Source organism: Acartia tonsa, chromosome 1 (genome assembly GCF_053477335.1).
Source record: "Acartia tonsa isolate MP-2025a chromosome 1, ASM5347733v1, whole genome shotgun sequence".
NCBI classification, from domain to species: Eukaryota; Metazoa; Arthropoda; class Copepoda; order Calanoida; family Acartiidae; genus Acartia; species Acartia tonsa.
This window is the reverse complement of record NC_137260.1, coordinates 62,181,090-62,200,166: the sequence shown is the minus strand read 5'-3', so window position 1 is coordinate 62,200,166 and position 19,077 is coordinate 62,181,090. Positions and strand designations below refer to the sequence as shown.

Genomic DNA, 19,077 nt, shown 5'->3' with positions numbered 1-19,077 from the left:
CATTGTTCAATAATCGTCCTAAGTGTGAAAATTTGGTCAACACAGCCCCTTCCAACACGGAATCCAGCTTGTTCTTCTCTTAGTTTATTGTCAATTTTCTCATCAATTCTGTTTAAAATAACTTTACATAGAACCTTGCTTGGGATAGAAAGCAGCATAATTCCTCTCCAATTATCACAGTTGTTCAAATCTCCCTTCTTAGGAAGTTTTATGATTATACCTTTAGACCAGTCCGTTGGTATCTTTTCTTGCCTCCAAATTTTATCAAAGAGATCAGTTAGAGTCCTAGCAGAAAGATCTATGTCTGCCTTAAGCATTTCGGCAGTTATCAAGTCAGGTCCAGGTGCTTTGTCATTCTTTAGACTATGTATAGCAGCTTTAACTTCTTGAATAGTTGGTGGTCTTATATCTATGTCTATTTCATGTCCTGGTTCTGGTTCAGCAGTAATTTCTGGTTCAGGTCTGTTCAACACTTCTTCAAAATGCGATTTCCACCTTTCAGCAACTTCTTTTTCTGTAGTGAGTAATTTACCATCTTTAGCCTTGATAGTTTCACCACTCTTTTTGTTATATTTGCCACTTAATTGCTTAGTTATGTTGTATACTGTTTTCATGTTACCAAAGTCAGCTGCTCTCTGGGCCTTTTCAGCCAGATTGTCAATGTAATCTCTCTTGTCTTTCCTTGTGCACTTTTTGACTTCTTTGTCTTTAGCAGTATATTCAGCTCTTAAATTGCTCATGTCAGCCAAATGTTGAGCATTATGAATTTTGTTTTTAAGCTTCTTTCTCTCTTCTATTTTGTTCCATGTTTCTTCAGAGATCCAGTCCTTTTTCTCTGGTTTCTTGTGTCCTAGGATTTCCTTAGCAGTAGATTGAAAGTTTTCTTTAATTGAAGTCCATGTGATCTCAGTCTCGTCATTTAGGTCCTCTAAGACTTGAAATCTATTTCTGAGTTTTAAGACAAATTCATTCTTTATCACAGGGTCCTTTAATCTTGAAGAATCATATTGTCTACCAATCTCACTCTTTTTATCATGGCCAGTACGCTTCAGCTTTAATTTAATCTTACTGACAACTAGTTCATGGTCACTGAATATGTCAGCTCCTCTGTAGCTCCTACAGTCTTGCATTGACTTGACCCATTTTCTATTGATCATAATGTGGTCAATCATGTTTCTTGTTTGTCCATCAGGTGTTGTCCAGGTATATTTGTGAATGTTTTTGTGTTGGAATAATGTACCTCCTACAACCATATCATTATTTAAACAGAATTCAAGTAAAAGTTCTCCATTTTCATTTCTTGTACCTATGCCAAAATGTCCCATTGCATTCTCCACTCCAGTCCTGTCAGTACCTACTTTAGCATTCATATCTCCAAGAACTAGACACATGTCATGTTTGGGTACTGAGTTTCTGATTGATTGCAGTTGATCATAAAACTCTTGTTTTACTTCTTCATCTTTGTCATTTGTTGGGGCATAGCATTGGATAATGGTCAACTTGCAGTGCCTTGATTGGAATCTAGCCTTAATTATTCTGTCTGATATAGGTTTCCAGTCTATTAATGAATTGACATGTCGTTTTTGAACAATTATAGCAACACCATACATGTGTTGGCTTTCATGGCCAGAATAAAGTATTAGGTGGCCATCTTTGGTTGTGGTTTGTCCTTGTCCTGTCCATCTACATTCTGCAATTCCAAGTATTCCAATATTGTAACTTGTCATTTCCTTAACTACTTGAGCTGTTTTGGTTGACTCATACATTGTTCTAACATTCCAGGTTCCTATCTTACAGCTTTCCTTAGAACTTATTGGTCCTGTCATCAAGTTGATGGCTTCCTTTCGGGTTTCACCATCATCTTTCATATTCTCAGTGAACTGAGCATCAGTTCCAACAGTTCTTGTTTCATGCACACCTCTGGCTGTGTTAAAGCCATAAGTGTTTGAGGTTTTGTGGGTGGTTTCGCTAACTGTGGGAATTTTTACAGGTAGGATAGTTAGTCCTACGCAAACCTTCCATATCCCTGGAAGGAAGGGATAACTCATAAATATGTTTTTTTTTTGAAGGAAGGTTACTCTATAATTACCATTGTCCGTCCGTCTGTCTTTCTTTTATGTTATTGGGGGGGAAGGGAGGGGGTTGATTTAATCGTTTGTTTTAAAATACTAGCGGCTACGCTTAATAGGGCTCTAGGAACAGATAAAGAAAAAGGCGCCATTCACTTTTAATTTTAAAAAGAAAGTATAACTTAAATCTAGGGGTTATTTTTTCTGGCGGCGATTTATCTTAAGAGGTTGGTGCTACCCTCCCTTAACATTGTTATAAACTGTTCTCTAGTTTCATTGTATAGGAGAAACATATCGGTTCGCGAGATCTTTTGGTAAACTTTTATATAAGTATTGTCCTTCTTCAGACTATGATTTTTTTTATCCTTTGCTACTAAAGGATAATCTATTCTTATCATCTGGGTTAGCCTTCAACTGTTTAGGATGAGTCAAATTCTTAAAAGGGTTTCGATTAAACTTATTATCTTGACCTTTTCGGGTTTTCATAAAGTTCCCCCACCTCCCTTTCTTACTGTTGTCTGCGTTTAAATCAATCAATAACTTTATGAAAACCCATCTCTGATATTGAATGTATCTAACTTTTCAAAAATCGTCTTTTTACATCTTGGGTAATAACGTGGTTAGAGCCAGGATTCGAACCCAACTTTCTTATTCTAGTACCCCAATTGCAACAATAAAGATTCCGAAGAGAGAAAAAATGCAATTTTTATCAGCAGCACGACAAAGATTTATTATCCAAGCAATGCAACTTTATAAAAAGTTTAAGAACATAGCAATTATTAATATGTTTGAGAATTAAACTGGAAAATTATGAAAAAAGGCAGCAGTGTAAGGAATGTGTTGGCTCAGAAAATGGTTTGAAAAAGAGAGCAGCTAAGATTTTGGATTGGACTAGTTGGAAAATCAAATCACAGGTTTAACCCAAAAAATCAACAAGAAAATCCGTCAAAATAACATTTTATTCTCTTCTAATAAACTTTCCATAAAGCACAGATTGATTGCTCAAGAATTCTTTATCGCATTGTATTATAGACAGTTTTTTTTGGCAGATAGTAAAGTTAAAAATCAAAGGATTATGTTTTATTTTGTTGGAAAATTTTTATAATACAAATCGATTAGTGATTTTTCAGTATGGCTCAGAATCCAGCATTTGGAGCCATACTGGAACAGTTCTTGGTTATTTTAATCTTAAACTTTATCTAAGTAAATCGTAAGCTGCTCTAATTTACAAATCATTTCCAAGACCCATATTCTCCTTCACTGAAAAAAAGAAAAACAATGAAAAAAATTGTATTGAAATTAATGCGATGAATCTCCGTTCTGTAGGCTGTGTTCAGGTTTCAAGGACTTCTCTAACACGTACGCATCCGCTGGCTCTATCCGCTGAAATAGAAAAAATAGTGTGTATTAAATCGTATTATAGACAGCTTTCTGCGGATAGGAAACAGTAAAAATTTTATAACCGGTTATAATTTAGGAATATTAATCGGTTTCGAAGCCATTAACTGGAAAAAGAATTCGATAAGTAAGCATTTAGATCAAGTGAAAGATTTCAATAAAGGAAAATATGCACGAACAAGAGCAAGAAATTTTTAATGTTTTTATTTGATTTCTTTCAGTATTGAGCTTGTTTAAAAAGGCAACCACTTCCTTCCCCCTCCCCTACCAGAAATAATAAAAATAGAAGTACTGTAAGAGGGTATAACTTACTTTATAGTACTGTTGTTTAGTCTCGACTATGCTGAAACCAAATTTCTTGTAGAATTCAATAGCACTGTCGTTATTTATCTAAACCAAAAAATCTCTTTAAAATATAATGTTGAATTCTAGAAGGTATCTAAGAGAGATTAGATAAGTTTTTTTGTTATGTTAAATCTAAAATAATTTTCTTATTGATGTTATTTTATAGGTAAGATTATTGAAAATTACAAATTCAATCTATAATACAAAGTAGCTTGATGTCTGTCCGTCCGCCCCTTATTTCTCGGTAACCACTGAACCGATTGGATTCTACTCTTCAGGGAATTAACATATTGGTCCTGTGGTGGTTTTAGGCAATTTTCATGAGGGGTGAGAAACCCCCAACCCCCCAAAAACAAAAAAATCCTCTCCCATTTTTTATTACTTAAAAGAAGTAGTTGCAGCTCCAGAGGTACTTATTTTTTTTTTTTAATTACCAAAGCCCCTAGAAGTTATAAAAGAAAAAAAAACATTACTAGGAATGCAACTATAAAGATTAAATAATTAAGAACTAATAAAAGCATAACGGAAGGACGGACCAACATGCATCAAAAGTAGAGTAGCTGCGCTACTTATACAAGTTTTACAAACCTGGACATGTAGAAATACTGAAGTAAATTTGCCGTCCTTTTCCACAATTTTTTCTACATGTTCGACCATCTTTGTACCAATACCATGACGTCTGTATGGAGCCAGGCAACCCAGTGTCATTATATACAACTAAATACATTTTAATATATATTAGACTAGTACCCAAAGTTTTATCTTATTCGTTGGATCAAAACCGTTGGGTACTTTTTTTTCAAATTGGAAAGGTTGTTACCAAACAAAGTGTCCATTATAGGTAATTTCACAAAAAAAAAATTTTGGTCGCGGTTCAAATACCTGTTCTATACATAAAAATAACCAATACTATGAATTTTTTTGGTTCTATCTTGATTCTAAGTGGTAGAAGGTGAAATCAAGATTTTTCGAAAATACGCGAAGTATGAATCTCTTAACCTGAACATTGAGGTTATTGGTTACCAGTCTTTAGGCTGTCCTAAGGGCACTCTTATGTAATTTTAGACTATAAGTTCAAACGATAACTGCCTTTCATTTGCGTTACCATTTCTATAAAGAAAAAGAACGTCTTTTTGGCCCATCTGTGGGCTGAGATCTGAAAAAGTAAAACCAAGGATCCCGTTGTACTCTAAAATCATATAGAGAACGGAAAAATATCGACCTTTCAACCTAGTTTTTAAGACAATAACTCTAAAATTGGCCACAGATGAGCTAGAAAATGTTCTTTAGCATTTTAAAAATGGCATTGGATTCTACTAGGAGGTACCATTTGAACATATATTCTGAAACGACATCAAAGGTGACATTAAAGTCGAGAACTGAGAATATTTTAAGATTCTTGGATTTTGGTAATAATTGGGTTAGTATATTGGCCATAGAATCAGTTCTAGGTGTCCAAATCACTTCCAAAGGTGTTTTTGTTGTCAGGGTAATATGCTGGTTCAGATATTTTACCTAAGACCACTAAAACTGACCCTCTAATGACTTGACTTGGCGACATGGTATGACCTCCCTGTAAGAGATAGAATATGACAGTTAGTATGTACTAAGACATTTTTAAAGATATTTCAATTTTGAAGCATTTTACAGCAATTCAAAAGACCCGAAAATGGCCTATTATGGCAAATTTTCATCAAACAAGGATTACAACAACCATAAAAGCGAAGCACCAAACTGGTAGGACAAACAAACATTAACACTTGTTGAGTGTCAGAATTGAATAAGCAGAATACAAATATATAAGTTGAAAAAAAATAAAAGTAAATTGTTGCAAAACTGCTTAGATACAGGATACTGTTTAAGGACATACTTACATTTTTAGAACTTGGTTATAGACATGTTTTACTTATATGATTTTATCTTGTTGTAATAGGAATCAGTATTCCAAAAATCAGATAAAAAGGATATTTACATCACATAAAAATGGATATACGGACATTCTGGTAACATTTATAGTTGCTACGCTTTCTAAATCATACTTTACTGTTACATGAATAATTATGTCTAAATTAACTGTCTTGGAAAGATAATAATAGCTCTCTATAGACACATTAACATCAAAGATTGGTCTACTTTAGCTTCCCTGGCAGACCTGGCAAAGTCAAAACTTGGATTTTGAAGGCGAAGGTGAAACATTGAATTTTTTTGGTTACCTGTCTTCAGGGTGCGAACTCTAAAGTCTTTTTTATACTAGGCATCCTTTAATGTTATCTCCTACTCACAATAAGAACTTTCTCAAACACCTTGAACACCATTCTAGCCAAACTGTAGCGGGATTAAGAGCTCCTGTGCCAGCAGGCAGGTTGAAAGATGGACTATTCGAGCTCTCTATACATAGTTTCAACCCTTCAATGGAGCCTCGGTTCCACTTTTTTCAGATCTCAACTCACAGAAGGGATAGATGGAATCTCTTTAGCTTTTTAGAAATGACAAGAAGAATGAAAGGCAGTTACAATATGAACTTATAGTCTATAATGACTTAAGAGTGCCTTTAGGGCAGCTTAAAGACGGGTAACCAAGAACCTCGATGTTTTAGATAATTCGCGTATTGGCAAAAAAAATGCAAAATCACCTTCTACCACTAAGAATGCTTCTAGAAAGCTAAAATTGCATATATAAGCTTATATCTATGCATAGAACAGGTATTTGTACCGCGACCTTTGATTTTCTTCATTTGGTTACATTATGAAATTACCTAGACTGTCCAAACTTTTCCACCAATAATATTCATCTACAGAAGAGGTAAGTTAATTTGTCATAATTATGTTTGTAAATCAATTTATTGTCCATTGTCTTAACCTAGCCTTTACAATGTCAAGTTTATATAAAGCTGAGTTTGAATTTTAAATGTTTCTACAAGAACCAAGTACGGTAGTGCGGGGTTAATGCGGTCATCGGGTCAATTCCGGTCAAACGACCAACTTTTTTAAAACCGTTTTTTAACGGTGTTCTAAACGTTTGCGAGAGATCTTTAGAAAAGCAAAGTTGTAGTTTATTGCCTATACTTTTATTTCTTACTTCAGCAAATTTTTGTCAGATCACTCCTTCTATTATTTTTTCCCTCAAAAAGTTGCAAAAAATTTGCAAAAAAAAAATTTCAAAATAGGCCATGTTCAATCTAAAATTGTGAAAAAATGGCAAGTCCTATCGACCCCCGGGTTTTTGTAAAATGAAAGATATGGAATTCATTTATCGTTTGCAATTGGAGGCGTTGTTCTAACTTGATTTTTTCATAATTTTTTTTTCGTCTAAAAAAAATGGTCTATTCCGGTCACTTTTTTTACTTTTTTTTTATTACTGTATTTATAACTGTATATTACCCTAATGTTTTATTTAGGTGATCTGGAAGCATAAACAACCTAAATGCATGACCTAAGCTTTAATCATTGCCTTGCCTGTTGTGTGATGTACATTACTAGTCATTTTACTACTTGTATTATGTCATGTTTTGTTGCCTAAGCTTTTCAATTTGTAAAGACATTAAAAATTTTTCAGACACATTTTTATAGTAATGGGAAGAGTATATCATCCAAAGGAACGCCTTAAATATTTTCCTGAAGATGTATCAGCTGCATTGGCTCATGTAAGAAGGGGTATGTCTATTAGAAAGACTGCTAGAAGATTTAAAATTCCATTTGAAACCCTTGCATCTTTTTCGTATAAATAAGAGGGTGTTCGAGATTTTTGCGCGGTTTGGATTTTTTATGTCAAATCGGCTAGGATTAAGCTAGAAAGGTGTTTAAGGTGTCTATAGAAAGCTCTTTGCATGTCCTAACAAAAACTCCCCAGGATATGGGTTCTATCTCCAAGATTTAGAGTACATATTCAAGATTTTGCATTTTCAAAATTCCTGTTGCATAAAATGTGTTGAAATATTAGAGTTAGATACCATATCATTTCGAGTTAATTGTCAGGCATGTAATTTTGCATCTTTAGACACCTTAACCACCCTTGTAGGTCAATCCTAGCCAATTTGAGACAAGAAAAAATGTATCAAAAACTGCTGTCAAAACTGGCAGGATTTTTAAAATTAAAAATTTTTTGGGAAAAAATCCTTTTTTTCAAAAAATTCCAAGACCTGCGAATCAGAAATTGCCTCTAATTTATGTATAAAGCTTAAAAAAAACCTAATCATATAATAAAAAGTATGATTTTTTTTTAAAAGTTTGCATGAAAAAAATTGATGTTTTTTTGCGATTTTACCGACTTTTTTATAATGGGGAAAATGTGGTCAAAAAATTGTCTGATCTGCATGCGACTAGTACTGTTAGAAAGCTAATGACCTCAGCTTTCTACTCATAGTTTAAAATGTTAAAAAAAATATTTTAAGGGGGTGTTCCACCCCCCCCAAAGTCAACTGACCGAAATAGCCCCACTGCACCGGTGGGGTTATTCCGGTATAGGCCAACCGCCGCCCTTTAAACCGATTTTTGACCGACTTCTAGTTGCGAGATCTTAATGGGACCAAGACAGGCTTCTTCGTTATTGCCATATCGTTCATTTGCACTCTTAAAAACCGGAAAAATTTTTTGGGAAGTATGTTTTTTTTTAAGTTGAAGCAAAAAATTGACCGGAATTACCCCGCACTACCCTACTTGATTTTTACTAGATCTCTTAGTAGATCCCCTCCCCTTTTTCTTTGTATTTACTATTTACCTTTCTAGAGCCAGAAGAATTGTCCACCCTACAACAGACATAGCTCCATAATAATATATAGATATTATTTACCTTTCTAGAGCCAGAAGAATTGTCCACCCTACAACAGACATAGCTCCATACTAATATATAGATATTATTTACCTTTCTAGATCCAGAAGAATTGTCCACCCTACAACAGACAGCCCCAACAACAATATCATTATAGTAAGCTAACTTAGCTAAATCTCCGGCATCTAATACATCCTGAAATAAATTGTTTTTTTTTTTAATAAAAATGGGTAGTTGCACGAAGTGCATTGAAACTAGAGTTTAGTGAACTGCAAATTTTTTTCTATTTAATAGTTTAAACTAAATACCTAAATAGGACATACATTTGAAAGAATTTAAGTTTTCTACCAGGTAGTTATAAAGACATCAAAAGACTTGAAAATCATATTTTTTGTATATATGCAACATAATTGGCTGTCATGTTTTCATAAAAACAGCATGATGCCCATTGATTGCTATTTATTGATATACAAAATTATATAATATATATGTTAGATTGTATTCTTATGCAGATACTTGCAATCAAACATGTTAAATGTACTTCATGCAACGTCATCCCTTTAGTGTTAGGTTCGAAATATCAAACAAAGTAAATTGTGTCCTTAGAATCAACCACATTTTATTAAATTGTTAATTTAAAGAACAAATACTATCAAAGAATGACATTTTGACATATACATAACTATAAAATAGGCTACACCACAAAATAAAATAAAATTTCAAGGGTCGATAGCCGCGCGAAAGCCTGAAATGTAAACCCTTTTGGATGATTTTTTTTTTTTTTAAAGGACAGATTGTCAGTTTTTGGTCAGTATTAGACTTCCAGCTGATTTTTAAAATTGAAAATGTTGATTTCCCTGAGGCTGACGCGCGGCTGCCGAGCCATGATAATTTTAATGAATAACTTACCATATAGAATTTGTCATGATATGAAACTGGAAATACTACTGTGTTTACTTTTCTATAATATTAAAATCATGTCAAATCAATCATATTTTTTTATAGTTTGTTTAATTTTTTCAGCGCCCCTAGAATCTAAAGGATCTAAATCATTAGGGATAGTGAAGGACAGAAACATAGACAAAACCATCCAAAAATTTAGATAGCCAAACACCTCAGGTCCAATGTGAAGGTTTAACAATAGAGAACTTAAACAATTTTGTGATTAGCGAGATCTTAATGAAATACAGGGGTGTATAATCATATAATGTATATTCTGCACAAGATTCATTTTTTTCCCTGCTGCAAAATTTTTAATTTTTTTCCCCCTCCTAGTTTTTCCCAGCAAGGAAGGAAATGAAATGGAAAAATATTTTCAAAACTCTTTATTATATTCATATTATCCCCCTTCCCACATAGTCTTTTAGTTTTTTTTTTACCAAAAAGGTGAGAAAAATGGAAAAAAATGCTTTCAGTTCTCTTAATTTTTACATTTTCCCCCCCCAACCACAAATTTTTTTTTTAACTCCCCCCCCTCCCCCGGGTCAAATTTGAAAATATACACCCCTGATGGAATAACAAAATACCTTATTGCAATCTGTAATATGATAATGCGGCGGTGGATTTACTTTAACATCCGCGGCTAACAAGCATAAAAGGCGGCTAGCAGAGAATTATCAATAAAATATCATGCGCAACCACCTCCTAGTGATTTTTCTGCATTATATACAAAGACTACATTTAATTTTATATATGAAAGATCTTTATTGTAATTCAGACAGAGCAATAATTTTCTTTATACAACTTTCTCAACTTATCACCTGGGAAAGAGATACGAATTCTAAAACAAAGTTGCTATTAATGTAAGATTTAACCTTATTTTTGAAGAAATCCCCTCCCCCCCAAAAAAAGGTTTGAAATCGATAGAACAATCCTAATATTTCTTTGAGTGTATAAGGAATGCCTTTAAAAAAACACGAGAAAAAAAAACAAAAAACATTTATATTACAGTATACAGGGGTGTATATTCTGCATGGTTGACCCTACTAAAAGGGGGGGGGGGCGGACGAAAAAAATGTGGGAGGGGTGATAAATGTATAAAATAAAGAGTTCAGAAAATGTTTTTCCATTTTTATCCCTTACTTGAATGTAGAAGGGAAAAAAAATTGCAGCAGGGGAAAAATGAATCTTGAGCAGAAATACAATATACACCCCTGACAGAATCCCAATATCCTTCCATGTAGTTAAAAGAGAACAGAATTATGAAAAATTTAAAAAGTTGACAAGAAAAGTTTCAAGGTAGTAAGGCCTGCAAAGCAGGGATAGAAGGAGAGGCTAATGAAGGAAAGAAAAGTTTCAAGGTAGTAGTAAGGCCTGCAAAGCAAGGATACGGGGAGAGTTAAATGAAATAAAAATTTCCAAGATATTTACAATATGAACATTAAATTTTGGATATTATCCTCTTAGCATTTTTCCCCTTCAATTTAGAAAATTTTGGTACCTCCCCACCCCCCCCCCCCCTTCCCCGACAGAACTATGACTCTGGCCACGGGGAGAGGGTGATTTCTAAGAGTATAACGCCGAATTTTGATATTATGAAGGGGATGTGTGGGGGGAGTAATAGAATTGTTTTTTTTTTATCTTAAACTTTAATACACAACGTTGAAAATATTATTATTTATTTGTGACATTCAACGAAAAGTTACAATCCCTTGCTTTTTAAGTCTAGTATTTTGTTTAAACCGATTAGGTAATATCCACAGGATTTGAAACGGTTCTCAACCATACTAAAAAACCTTGTTTAGGATCGTATTGCAAACAATTTTTCACGAATATTAAAATAAAAATTGTAAAACACCAGTTGTGTAAGCCTGGACCCTGGGGAATAACAAATCTGGTTTTGATCTTTTTTTTCATTTTAATATCCGCGGAAAGCTGTCTATATTACGATAAATAACTATTGATATGATTTATAATATTTTCCTTAGTAGTTTGATATTGTGTGGAGTGACGTCACCAAGGTCTATCCGTGCTGATACTTCACTTGGCATTTTTATCTGAAATGCAAAAATTAATTTTGAATTGCACATTTTCTGTAACAGAAATCATTTATAAAACAAAATCAGTCTGTTTCTAAATTATAACACAAGCGGCGGTGATAAATAGCTCTACGGTATGTCTTACCCTATTGAATTGGTCTTAAGGGATAAGACAATGGAGTAAATTGATTTAAAACCCTTCTATAGTTTAAAATCATTGGTGGAACAGTCTGGATATTTTAAATAAAAGTACTAAAAGTTTAAATGCAAACGAATGAGATACGTGCTTATAAATCTTTGAGGACCAATATAATTTCTTATTAATATCTTAAAAACTAGCCTAAAACCTGGCTAATATGAAAACGACATTAAGATCCTGAAATAAGCGAGGAACATTAACAAACAAACCTACTCTTTACTACTTTAATGTACAGGATTTAACATATTATGCATTTTACAATCGATACCTATTTAATTTAATGTAGAAAGTAGTTTTTATTAATTGAGCTAGTAAATATGATAAGAAAAATACTGTTTTATACGATTATTCAGAATTTTATCTGTGATTAAATTATAAAAAGGTACAATTGTTGTTACTTACATCACTTCATTGGTTCATTTATTTGTAAATGGTAAAATGAGGCTGAAGTTTAGCATATCAAAAAAAGACTAAAAATTTAAAAAGCTGCTAGTTGACAGCCTAATATAATATACAACGGAGTACGTGGCTATGGAAAACACTCGGAAAATATGTCTCAACCAAATAAACAACTACATGTACATTCAGCCGTTTGGTTTCTAGCCTTTAAAGTTTTCTTGATATAATCGATATCAGGAACATTTTACCGCTAACTGCACTGGATTAATCTATTTTGGTATAGGTGTATAAGAAAGTATATGAATGTCGGGGGATCTAAATTCCTCATTCTGGTCTTCTAATGGTATCTCCTGAAAATAAATATGATGAGAAAATAAGACTATACACGAACGAGAGCAAGTGATTTTAAAAACCTTTATGCATATTGGAATAAATACAGGTTTACAAAAAAATAACCAAACTTGTTTTTTTTTAAAACAAGTTTTCATGCTTTTAAAAAAAAGATTATTGAAGATTAAAAAAAACGTAGGAATATTCAGCGATTTTTGACGAAATATAATGAAATATTTTGTTAAGTTTAATGTGTGTGTAAATAAATAATAACACAACAAAACATCATCAAATGCTGTGAAATTCAAAAGTACATTAATCATACTGTTTACGTATTTACAATTTACCTAAGCATTTGATGACTCATAATCGCAACTCGTTATATATTTTCCAGATTTTTGTCAAGTGGACCTTAACCTTGCATGCGCATCTCCGTGTGCATCTGAGTCCTAACTTCAGAGAATCAGAGCTACAACAACAACAACCTTAACCTTTTTTTTTACATTATCCTTGGAATAATAGTACCTACCTTTACTGTAAAATATCTTAGCATAAGCTCTTTAAAATCTCTCAAAACTTGAATCTTTATCTGGGAATCACGGTCTTCATAGCTGATTAAAACCTAAAAAGACGAATTTCATCAGCAGGGGATTAAGGATATCAGATAATTTCTAGAAAAATTAATTTTATGATTATTATTTTAATATTCGTGGAAAATGTCTGTATTGTAATGCTAGACATGATTTTTCAGTATGTCTTAGAACCGGTTCTTATCCAGCGGATATTAATCGGTTTCGAAGCCGATACTGGAAACCTAGATTATCTTCGTAATACTGTCTATTTCGACTTTGTTTCATAAAATATTTAAATCAAGCATTATACCTAGAGATATTAATGAAGCGGATTTTAATTTTATTTCGTCTGTTCCAAGCCAAAATCCGGCAAAACTTTTAGTTTACGTCATTTAAACAAGAAATATGAAGGGTTTCAAACCACAGTTATGGTTTCAACTTTTAGTTGAAATTATGTGTTCATTTATTTTATTCAAGGATTAGTATTCTCAGGGATTTAGAGGGATATGACAATGGACGACAAATTGATTTACATCCCCAATGACGATAAATTAAATTAGATAAAAATTATTGGTTGAGAAGTTCATTGAACCAACGAATAATACATATGAATAACGTGGTTATAAAACTTTGGGTACCAGTGTAATTTTTCGTCCAATGTTCCCACTTCAATCTAATTTTTACCTCCGTGTTTTTGTTACTCAATTCTCGCAGTGTATATACCAAATCAACTAAACACTATTATATTCAAAATATCATAAAGTATTAGGATGTTCGCCTTAAAAACAGTTGGTTGTATACAAATAACAAAGTATGTAATAAATTATATCAGAAATTAATGAGGTATCCTTATACAAAAGTAACATGATGTCTGTTCTTCTTTATCTTAAGATCTCGCTAACCGCTGGACCGATATGGTTCTCATATACCGTCAAGCTTCTTTTGGGGAGGATACCTTGATCCCTCTAAGAGAAATCGCTTTTGGAAAAAAAACCATAATCTTTTTTTTTCATTTTTTTTCTTTTTAAGAAACTTAATTTGAAAATATAGGGTCAACTTAAAGATTCACAATTCTTAATGTTGTTATGCCTGCAAATGAGAACGTGTTAATAAAACTCTAAAGACCACTATAATTTACAGTCCAATGTCATAAGTACTTGTATGTAAAATAAAATATTCTGAATTTCCTAGAGATTCTTTATAGTAAACACAGTCAGCAACCAAAATTAAGTCATATTCGTCTTTCTCAAGCAATTTCTAAAACAAAACAAAAAGATAATGAGAACATATATCAGTAAGGCAGATGTGCCAATTTTTTTTTGTAACCATCCGAACCTAATCACAAAAGAACCCGCACTAAAATTGGGCATGGCAGTTGCTACAGTTGTACAATGTAGTAAATTAATGGCAGTGAAAACGCTGTTAAAAACGCCAGTCTCTTGCTTTTTCTCGCCAAATTGATTTTTTAAAACATTTGAGAGGAATTTCAGAACAACTAATAAGGATTTGCTCAAAATGTCCATACACAAAGATTTCAAAACAACAAAAACTATCAAATAAAAAATATGTATCTATCTATACCTTTATGGCGTCTTTATCTCCCCACTTAAGAACCGAGGCATTCAGCTTTCCTTTGACAATGTTCTATAATAAAAAAATATTTTATTTCCTCGTATAAGTGACACGATCTCGCATTCGTTTGCTTACGACTTTGGTAACTTTTTACTTAATTCTTGATTGGGTTGTACAGGGGTTAGGGTTGGCAATCCGTATCCGAATCCGGGATCCGCCCAATTTTTGGTCAATTTTGGAATCCGAATCAGGAATCCGTTTTTTAATGGCGGATTCGGATTCTTAATTAGTAAGCTAAAATTAGCGTCTTGAGTTTTTTCTTTCAACTCCCCCTTTTTGAAGGCAAGGAATATCATCATTATATAAAAAATCTTTTAAAATCTGGTTCGATTCTCGGAAGTGAATTATAAAGAACAAGAACATTAATTTTTAGAACTTAGCACTTATTTTTTTTTTAATTTAAAAAAAAAATCCTTTTAAAATATTGCTAGAATCCGAATCCGCCAAAAATAAGAATCCGAATCCGGTCCAAAAATTTGAAGGATTGCCATCCCTAACAGGGGTACAAACTTTTTCTACTATTGAATTAATCAACAAAGAGGCAATTTTGTCTATTGTAAATGGAGGTGTGTATCAACTTATTGTCATACTACAAAGAATGTCTTAAAACCAACCTCATTTACTTTGATATTGTGATTCATTAACTTGAGATTTTCTTCCAAATCCGTGATGTTTATATTTGCTCCTGAAATAACAAGAAAGTTTAGAAATTAAATATGAAATAAATATAACATGGATGACAACATCCAAAAAAGCGAAGCTCTAAAACGGTAGTGTGTCAGAACTAAATAAGCAGAATATTAATGCAGTATAAACGTACGGACTGACCATAATTATAGAAAATCTTTGCTTTTAAATAGAAAATATTAGGTTACGTAATTTTATTAAGGTACCGTAAGATTTAAACCCACAATTAAAATTACGTTAATATAAAACTTTGTGTATTAGTGAAATTTACACTTCAATGTCTCTTCCCTCCCTCTTTCTTGTATTAAAGCCTAAAGTTGTTCTGTGAATGACTACCTAGAACAGAAGCAACCAATCCAACGGCACCAGTTCCACTGCCTAGTTCAACAACAGATTTTCCTGACAACTTTCCGCTAATGAGTTCTGAAAAAATATTAAAAATATTAAATCAATACCTAGGTAAGATTTTTTTTCATGAAAACTCAATTTTTAACAAAAAAAAATACTTTACTTTGTTTACCAACAGATATATATAAAAAAACTCAACTAGGTTTATCTCTTACCTAGATATTTAGCTAGAACTAGGGAAGCATCCCATACAACTACTCCTGTGTCACCACACTCAACTAGGTGTATATCTTACCTAGATATTTAGCTAGAACTAGGGCTGCATCCCATACAACTACCCCTGTGTCACCACACTCAACTAGGTGTATCTCTTACCTAGATATTTAGCTAGAACTAGGGAAGCATCCCATACAACTACTCCTGTGTCACCACACTCAACTAGGTGTATCTCTTACCTAGATATTTAGCTAGAACTAGGGAAGCATCCCATACAACTACCCCTGTGTCACCACACTCAACTAGGTGTATATCTTACCTAGATATTTAGCTAGAACTAGGGAAGCATCCCATACAACTACTCCTGTGTCACCACACTCAACTAGGTGTATATCTTACCTAGATATTTAGCTAGAACTAGGGCTGCATCCCATACAACTACCCCTGTGTCACCACACTCAACTAGATTTATCTCTTACCTAGATATTTAGCTAGAACTAGGGCTGCATCCCATACAACTACCCCTGTGTCACCACACTCAACTAGGTGTATCTCTTACCTAGATATTTAGCTAGAACTAGGGCTGCATCCCATACAACTACCCCTGTGTCACCACACTCAACTAGGTTTATCTCTTACCTAGATATTTAGCTAGAACTAGGGCTGCATCCCATACAACTACCCCTGTGTCACCACACTCAACTAGGTGTATCTCTTACCTAGATATTTAGCTAGAACTAGGGCTGCATCCCATACAACTACCCCTGTGTCACCACACTCAACTTGGTTTATCTCGACCAAACTTCCATTTACCTCCAACTCTCGGCTGAACATTTTATATACATTTAAATTCTAAAAAAAATATATTCATCACTTAAACTTATGGGCCTTTTGAAAAGCAAGATTAGTTATTATTTTAAGTGTCAGCCTCAAATAGCACAGAAAAATATTCTACGATTTAGATTAATGAATTTTGCTGCTAGATCTAAAATAGAAAATGCAAAAAAGGTTGCATAAAAAATACAATAATTTATCACATGCAATTCCAAATAAGCGTATTATGTTCTGTTACAACAAATATTAGGGAGGTAGGATCAATGAGAAGATAAGATTCTGTAACCCCAAGTATCTACATAGTACATTAAACAAAGCTTTTGTGGGATTTTTTTTTATCGAAAACTATTATCATTTGACATTACAATGCGTTTTATAGTAGGTAATAAAGGGTTGAAAATTGTATTTTTTTTTGTAATTTTCTATCGATAATTTAATTTAGAAGAAAAAGAATATTTTTGAAGAGCTAATAATACACATTTAATTACCTACAATTTAATCTTTAAGGATGTTTTAAATATATTAAATACTTGGTTTTACAGCACTTCTACATAAATTCTTTCTTAGCCACACAGATTCTAAGCATATCATTCGTTATTGATTAAGAGTATTTACATTATTTATAATTTAAATATTACCTAACAGACACTGTTAATGTTTAATAAATAGGTATATAAACGGAATTTGGATATGAATTTTTTTATGTCAAAATTGTAATAATATTATGACTGTTGATTTTCTCAAAAGACTAGATTTGATAAAGCCATTCTTTACGGTCTAAATATTTAGTGAAGGATTTTTTTTATTGTAAGACCACAAAGTTTACATAAAAACTTGAACTCGCTTTCCGCCGCCTCCAATAAGAACATCAAGAGTTGGATGAGCTGCCAAAACAGGACAGCTAGCTTTTAAATCCCCTCCTTGGAATCCTTTATAAGTACGTATTTGATTCATGACTGACGTAGCTCTATAGGCCCTCACTTCCATAGGTGACGGACAACCAGCAAAATAAACATCATGAATTGGATGCCAGACACCTCTAAATCCAAAGATGTGACTCTTCTTGTAGTTTGGATGATCTAATGAAAAGCCTTCTAGTAAACCTTTGACAATCGTGCTGTCAAACAGTCTCAATTCATTGTCAGCACACATAGTAGCAATCTTGTTTCCAGAAGAATTAAATGCAGCACTAGTAATGCTGGACTCATGCCCCACTAACTCAGCAATAGGCTCCAAGAAACCATCTTCCTTATCGGGAACATTGCGACGGTCAAATACAAATGCACCTCCATCATTAGTTGCTGCCAAAACTAAGTTATTTAGCAGAGGATGAACGCAGATATTTTGTGCGCTAACTGCATCAAAAACTTGATATTCTTGCACTGCAAATTGATGACTAACTCGTTGATCTACCAGACTGATACACCCAGTTCTTCCCATAGAAATGAGGAACTCGTTGGCATTAATTTGTTGATGCATGTCACAAGTATTAATTTTTGCACCTGAATATATTTTATTCGTATTGAAAGCAATGAAATCTTTGTTGCCAAGGAGAAGCCTGCTTTCCATCCTGTTAAGATCGAAAATCCTACAGGTGCAATCAAAACTTGAGGTGATTAGATTTGTATTGTTGAATTTATCCCAAGAATGGCAATTTATCACCGAACTATGCGGTTTAAGCTTGTATACTGAGGAAGGATACATCTGATAGTCCTCTGTTAAATCTTCTTTAACATCCCAAAGAACTAGGTCTCCCCGAATGGTTCCAGCACCAGCTAAAATCTTGTGTTCTGTTGGATGAACTGAAACAGACTGAATATTATTATCTGATACAACAGCGTCTATTTTGGATTGAACAAGAATTTTACTATCCAAGTCTTGTTTGATTTGAGTTTGTTTATTTGATTGATTTAGTTCTTGACAAAATTGTTTAAAATACTGTTCTCCCTTCTTTAACCTCTCATCATAATATCCATAGTCAAAAACAGACTTGAAATCCAGGGTTTGTAGAGGAATTAATGTTCTGTCTACAGTTGGGGCCGCCTCTTTTTGAATACGTCGGGATTTCTCTCTAGGAGGGCCATAATCAACTTTTCTAATAATTATTCTTTTCTTCCTGGCAAATGCCTTGTTCACCTTACTCTTAGCTTCCATCACATCCTGGAAAAGAGATTCTCTTTCTAAAATATTGCTGCGCCGTAGTTTCTCATATTCGGTAAGCTGGCCATCATCATTGGAGGTCATGTTACATCTGAAATTAAAACACATGCAATGATTAATAATTATCCTATACGCTTAAGTTG

At 33.3% G+C, this 19,077-nt stretch overlaps 3 protein-coding genes across 5 annotated transcripts; all 3 read right to left on the bottom strand.

The window, feature by feature from the left end:
- Positions 1 to 2,772: 2,772 nt before the first annotated feature.
- On the bottom strand, positions 2,773 to 11,640 carry LOC145325969 (N-alpha-acetyltransferase 50-like). The gene is made up of 6 exons (XM_080169000.1): positions 11,504 to 11,640; positions 9,489 to 9,542; positions 8,673 to 8,774; positions 4,401 to 4,529; positions 3,780 to 3,857; positions 2,773 to 3,452 (listed from the first exon to the last, which is right to left on the bottom strand). The coding sequence occupies exons 1-6, from the start codon at positions 11,606 to 11,608 to the stop codon at positions 3,369 to 3,371; spliced, it is 552 nt and encodes a 183-aa protein (XP_080025126.1). The 5' UTR covers positions 11,609 to 11,640; the 3' UTR covers positions 2,773 to 3,368.
- A 507-nt stretch (positions 11,641 to 12,147) lies between these two features.
- Positions 12,148 to 16,791, bottom strand: LOC145325960 (protein N-lysine methyltransferase METTL21D-like). The gene is made up of 8 exons (XM_080168987.1): positions 16,660 to 16,791; positions 15,713 to 15,799; positions 15,304 to 15,374; positions 14,639 to 14,701; positions 14,248 to 14,314; positions 13,742 to 13,791; positions 13,015 to 13,107; positions 12,148 to 12,505 (listed from the first exon to the last, which is right to left on the bottom strand). The coding sequence occupies exons 1-8, from the start codon at positions 16,772 to 16,774 to the stop codon at positions 12,425 to 12,427; spliced, it is 627 nt and encodes a 208-aa protein (XP_080025113.1). The 5' UTR covers positions 16,775 to 16,791; the 3' UTR covers positions 12,148 to 12,424.
- Positions 16,791 to 19,045, bottom strand: LOC145325937 (WD repeat-containing protein 76-like). 3 transcript variants are annotated; one of them, XM_080168962.1, is made up of 2 exons: positions 17,305 to 19,045; positions 16,791 to 17,053 (listed from the first exon to the last, which is right to left on the bottom strand). In XM_080168962.1, the coding sequence occupies exon 1, from the start codon at positions 19,040 to 19,042 to the stop codon at positions 17,597 to 17,599; it is 1,446 nt and encodes a 481-aa protein (XP_080025088.1). In that variant the 5' UTR covers positions 19,043 to 19,045; the 3' UTR covers positions 16,791 to 17,053; positions 17,305 to 17,596. The 3 variants fall into 3 exon arrangements, with proteins under 3 accessions (XP_080025088.1, XP_080025103.1, XP_080025096.1); XM_080168977.1 differs by having other exon boundaries at positions 17,315 to 19,045; XM_080168970.1 differs by having other exon boundaries at positions 17,320 to 19,045.
- Positions 19,046 to 19,077: the final 32 nt, after the last annotated feature.

What these genes read in the sequence shown, in the direction of transcription:
- LOC145325969 (XM_080169000.1), bottom strand. Translation starts at nt 11,608, where the DNA reads ATGTGCAATTCAAAATTAATTTTTGCATTTCAGATAAAAATGCCAAGT. An exon ending in ATTCTTCTGGATCTAGAAAG is followed by an intron (nt 4,530 to 8,672) that starts GTAAATAATATC and finishes AAATGTATTTAG; the next exon opens with TTGTATATAATGACACTGGG. An exon ending in CAGTATTTCTACATGTCCAG is followed by an intron (nt 3,858 to 4,400) that starts GTTTGTAAAACT and finishes TTTTTGGTTTAG; the next exon opens with ATAAATAACGACAGTGCTAT.
- LOC145325937 (XM_080168962.1), bottom strand. Translation starts at nt 19,042, where the DNA reads ATGTGTTTTAATTTCAGATGTAACATGACCTCCAATGATGATGGCCAG.
- LOC145325960 (XM_080168987.1), bottom strand. Translation starts at nt 16,774, where the DNA reads ATGTTCAGCCGAGAGTTGGAGGTAAATGGAAGTTTGGTCGAGATAAAC. An exon ending in AGTTCTAGCTAAATATCTAG is followed by an intron (nt 15,800 to 16,659) that starts GTAAGAGATACA and finishes ATATTTTTTCAG; the next exon opens with AACTCATTAGCGGAAAGTTG. An exon ending in TGTTTACTATAAAGAATCTC is followed by an intron (nt 13,792 to 14,247) that starts TAGGAAATTCAG and finishes TATAATAGTGTT; the next exon opens with TAGTTGATTTGGTATATACA.